The sequence below is a fragment of the Lactuca serriola genome, chromosome 5 (genome assembly GCF_051521515.1).
Source record: "Lactuca serriola cultivar US96UC23 chromosome 5, Lser_US96UC23_V15, whole genome shotgun sequence".
Lineage (NCBI taxonomy): Eukaryota > Viridiplantae > Streptophyta > Magnoliopsida > Asterales > Asteraceae > Lactuca > Lactuca serriola.
Genome location: NC_136412.1, coordinates 179,064,426 through 179,069,416, shown reverse-complemented (window position 1 = coordinate 179,069,416; position 4,991 = coordinate 179,064,426). Strand labels below are relative to the sequence as shown.

Genomic DNA, 4,991 nt, shown 5'->3' with positions numbered 1-4,991 from the left:
GTGTTGGATGTATATGATTATGTGAAACGAGAGATTGAGAGACACCTTTTTCTTCGTCTTTTCTGATTTTCTAAACTCGCTGACATATTTGGGCCTAAAAAATACATGAAATAAATAAATGGGTAGAGGTGAATAAACCACATTTTTTTTTTCGGGAAACCTGGTTTGGGTAAAAAAAAAAGTCAACATTAGATGAATTAGATCGGTTTCAAACCGATTTTAGTCCAAAATACCTAAACCTATAAGAATCGATTAGGATCAGTTTGAAAAAAAATCTACTTTTTCGTTAGTTTTTCGTATTTTACCGAACTCACTTTAGATGTCGGAATTTAACGAAATTTTTATGGTTGATCAGAAACAGGCAAATAAGTAAAACTCATGGTTATGCTGTAAGTTAACGCAAGATTGTCAAAATCGAGATCTTACTTAAAATCGTTTTATGTTTTGCTAGATTGTACCCTAAGATCGGATCGGGATCATAAGATCCCGCCAAATGAACTCATATTCAAATTTGCGAACAAGATAGTGTAATCAACTTTAACTTCTTAAGAATTACCCATAATTTTTGTTGCTACAAACCATAAATATTAATAATAAATCATGTTAATTAGAATTAAGATCATTTTGATCGTGTACAAGTTAGACATAAGATTACAAATTGATTAATATGGGTATGATATGCCTAATTCGAGTTGCATTGATAAAATGGTGATGCTCTAGAAGACTTCTTGCAACTTGTGAAGCTCGTTGCAAGTTGAAAAGACGAATTTTTAATACTTGTCTGGATAGTAAAACTAAAGAGGTGTGCTCAGGATCATTTTTCACTTGTGGGATCTTAAAATAGTAAAATCGTAAAATCAAAATCGAAATTTTAACAACCTTAAATTAATGTATTTGCTGGGGATCCAGAACCGTTTAGAGGGTTCAAAATAGTGATTTTATGCTTTTTGAAATTTAAAAAGTATTCTCTAGGCATCCAGGATAATACAAGAGGTGTAAACAGGCCTTTGGGTAACATCTAAAACCTTATATAAACAACAAATTGAAAAAATAATAGATAAAAATAAGACAAAATTACACAGATGGTCCCTGTGGTTGGCACGAGAGACCAAAGATAGTCCTTATGAGGAATTTTGGACGAGTATGGTCCCTGTGGTTCCAAATTGTTGCACGAATAGTCCTTATGACATACTCCGTTTAATTGTTGCCGTTTATCTAAATCACGTGACCCTCACACAAGGGTATTTTCGTCATTTGCTTATCCCTTCCCTCTCATGATCTGCAAAAGATAGTCCCTTTCCCTATAAAAATTAAACCCCCGTCACTTCCTTCTTTAATTTTTCGTCTCCTCTATTCTCCCTTCTCTCTTCTCTCTTCTCTCTTCTGTGTGTTTGTAAGAAAATTTGCATAAGAATGGTAAATTGTTTTTGTGGAAGGCAAGCGGTGGTAGTGACATCATGGACGGATCTCAACCCAGGGCGTAGGTTTTGGAAATGTCCTAGCAGTTGCGGTTTCATTGCATGGTTTGATGAGCCCATGTGTCGAAGGGCTGTGGCTGTCATTCCAGGTTTGCTAAGATCCAAGAACAAGCTTCAAGAATCTCTGCTGCAAGCAAGTTTTGAAGCAAAAAAAGTGAAGATGATGCTAGTTTTTAGTTGGGTTTTCTTTTTCATGTATGTGTACAAAAGATGCTAATAGTATTAGTCTGGAGATGATGGTTCTTTTGCTTGTGGGTAGATAGATGATGGTTCTTTTGCTTGTGGGTAGAATCAGATAGTACTATTAATTTGAAGATGATTTCGTTTTTTTGTTTGTGATGTAAGAAATGTTCGTATGTATGAATGGAATGCTTTTTATTTGGGAAACTTTTAGTCTGCAACCATTGACAAATATTGGTCTGTAACGTAATGAGTGTAAAATATTGGTTTGCTTAATGAACTATCCAGATCCATTAAAGTATAAAAAATGAAAGTGAAAGGTTTTTATAGGGTTTAGACCATTGTAGTATAATGTGTGAACCATTGTAAAGCCATAACAACATTAGAAATGTTCAAAAATAAAATGCAAACTTTTGCATAGTCATAAAGTTCATTACATAACCTTAAAGTGCAAAGTCATAATACCAAAAAAATATCAAAAGAGCTTGCAGACTAATGTATCATAACCAAAAGAACCATCTTAGTCTAGCACCCTGTGTGAACCATAATACCAACAAAAGATAAAGACACACAATAACCAACTTAGTCTGACCTTTCTAAGGTACCAAAACAAACAACACAAAAGACCTTTCTAAGGTTCCATAACAAACAACACAAAAGACAACAAATCAAACTTTTTCCTTCATTTTGGATTTATCCTTAAGTTTGGTTTTCTCCTTCATTTTGGGTTTCTCCTTTTTTCCATCTCCCTGCTTCTTTGCCTTGCTAAGCTTCTTGCCCCCTGCCACCACATTTCTAACTTCAGTTTGTCCCCCTTGTCCCTTGCAACTCCTAGAGTTGTGACCCTTGTTCTTGCATTTGCTACAAGTAACTGTAAGGAACTTCCTGGTCAAACTTTTACCTTGATTATTTGGTTCTTCAGTTTGAGCTCTCTTTCTCTTCTTTTTTGGTCTCCCCACCTGCATAATTAATAAATTATAAAACAATATAAACGTATACTAACTTGTAAATTGAAAATTATTTACCTGTGTAGTATGTTTGGGGGGTGTTAGTGTTGTGGGGCAAGCTGACTTTGGCCACATACTTCTTCCATTGATTGGTTGAACTTTGTACTTGTACATTTCATTCCATGTGCTTAACCTATAACATGGATGTACCCACTCCTCAAGAGGTGGGACATTTTTTGCCCCATGCTCAACCTTATCCCAAATGGCACTAACAAGATGAGAGCATGGTATCCCAGTGATCTCTGTATGCCTGCAACTACAGTTCCTGTCCCTCCAATTAACCACAAATTGTTCCCCCATTGTCCCAGTAACTTGAGTCTTCTCAGCACCATTAAATATGCAAGTGTATTGAGAAGCATCTTTCTTAACTCCATCTAAAAGTTTTGTGGCTGTTGGGGTAAGAGGCCCTTGAGACTTATCTATCACATTTTGCACAATACAAATTCGTTTCATTAAGTATTCCCTAATATATTCTAAACATGTAATTATAGGTTTGTCTCGAGCATCTAACAACTTTGAGTTGAAAACTTCACATAAATTATTCAACAAAATATCTGTATGTGCTCTTCCTGTACAATGCAACAAAATATCTTATAAGAATCTGTCAAAGTGTAAATCTTCCTTGAATATGTCAAGGTGTCTAACTGTTATATAAGGGTAAATATACCTGACATATGTGCTCTGGCCCAATGTTTGGGTGGAATTTTCTTTAACCAATCACATGCCTTTGAATTGAACTTGTTAAAATCTTCCATGAATCTGTCAAAGTGTCTAACTGTTGTTGCTGTTGCACATTCCCATAAATGATCTCTGTGCTCCTTCCCCCTCCATTGTAGCTTCATGTTTTCGTGAATATGTCTTAAACAAAACCTGTGTTCAGCGCTAGGGAATAGGTTGGCAATAGCAGGTAAAATCCCCTAATAAACAAGTAACAAAATTGTTATTTTTTAAAGGTAGCAGACAAAATTACACAGATGTCATGAACAAGTATCATAAGAAGACTAACCTTTTGCCTGTCAGAAATAAATGTGAAGTTTGAATTTGTAGACAGCTCCAAATCTTCACCTAGACACTCTAGAAACCAACTCCATGAGCTTTTGTTCTCGGCTTCAACTATGGCATATGCTAGTGGGTAGATCCCATTATTGGAATCAAGACCCACAGCAGTGAGAACCTGTCCAGGGTAAGGTCCCTTCATGAAAGCCCCATCAAATCCTAAGAAATCTCTTAAACCTGCCTTAAAACCCAGTTTTAATGCACCTAAACAGACATAAATTCTCTTAAACATCCTAGTTTCCAAGTTTGCATTTGGTTCACTGTATACATCAATCTTCACAGTTGTTCCTGGGTTGCACTGTTGTAATTCTAGTACATAATCCCTGAGAAGGCTGTATTGCTTTTCATAATCTCCGTGAACATGTTTCTGTGCAAGCTGTTTAGCCCTAAAGACCTTCATTCTTGACATCCCCACCTCGTATGTCTTTTGTAACTCTACACGCAAAGCTTTGACTGGGATAGTTGGGTTTCCTTCCACTTGTTGAAGAATGGTGGTTGCAAGAAACTTAGAAGTACACGCTTTAATAGATCTTGACTGCACACATCTATGCTCATGAACCAAAGTTTTCACCATCCAATCGCTTTCTTCATCAGATCTAGAAATTAATACCACCCAAGGGCATGTTGCTTTTTGTGAACTTACTGTTTTGTCCTTGCATTTGATTCTACTTTTTGTCCATGGCCCACCTGCCATTTCTGGGACCACACCCCTGCATTTTGCCCTAATTCTTTGTTTATCATTTTTTGCAAAATAAATGTTTCTCCTAGTTCGAATTGAATGCATTTTAATGTAGTCCTTTGCTTCTGATGAGGACTTAAATATTTGACCCAGATAGAATGCATTTTCATGTACTACTCCTGATGAACACGTGGTTGGTTTGTTTAACCTTCTCATTAACTTCTTCCTCTCATCTTCTTCTACACCAGCTGATTCAAACAACTATGTATCTATCACCTCCAAATCGTCATCAACTGTGACATCAGGTGCATTGAATGATTGGTGGTTATCTAGATTTGGAAAAGAATAAACACCACTGTGGAAGTCTTTCATATTCACTTCGACATCCTCCACCATATTAAGTTCATCCACTAAAAAGTCACTATCCCCGCTTATACTTCCATTGGTACTAGTCTCATCACTAATAGCATCTCCAATTTCTTCATTGTCCCCCACCTGTTGGTAATCATCGTCCCCCATCTGTTGGTAATCATTATGATCCATATAAAAGAAAGGATCAAAGTCTTCTGAAGGTCCAACATCTTGGGCTTT

At 36.3% G+C, this 4,991-nt stretch overlaps 1 protein-coding gene across 1 annotated transcript; it reads right to left on the bottom strand.

The window, feature by feature from the left end:
- Positions 1-2,326: 2,326 nt before the first annotated feature.
- On the bottom strand, positions 2,327-4,616 carry LOC145049989 (uncharacterized). Its single transcript, XM_078998316.1, has 4 exons — positions 3,672-4,616; positions 3,333-3,582; positions 2,684-3,234; positions 2,327-2,617 (listed from the first exon to the last, which is right to left on the bottom strand). The coding sequence occupies exons 1-4, from the start codon at positions 4,614-4,616 to the stop codon at positions 2,327-2,329; spliced, it is 2,037 nt and encodes a 678-aa protein (XP_078854442.1).
- Positions 4,617-4,991: the final 375 nt, after the last annotated feature.

What these genes read in the sequence shown, in the direction of transcription:
- LOC145049989 (XM_078998316.1), bottom strand. Translation starts at nt 4,616, where the DNA reads ATGAGAAGGTTAAACAAACCAACCACGTGTTCATCAGGAGTAGTACAT. An exon ending in TTATTTCTGACAGGCAAAAG is followed by an intron (nt 3,583 to 3,671) that starts GTTAGTCTTCTT and finishes CTTGTTTATTAG; the next exon opens with GGGATTTTACCTGCTATTGC. An exon ending in CCCCCAAACATACTACACAG is followed by an intron (nt 2,618 to 2,683) that starts GTAAATAATTTT and finishes TTAATTATGCAG; the next exon opens with GTGGGGAGACCAAAAAAGAA.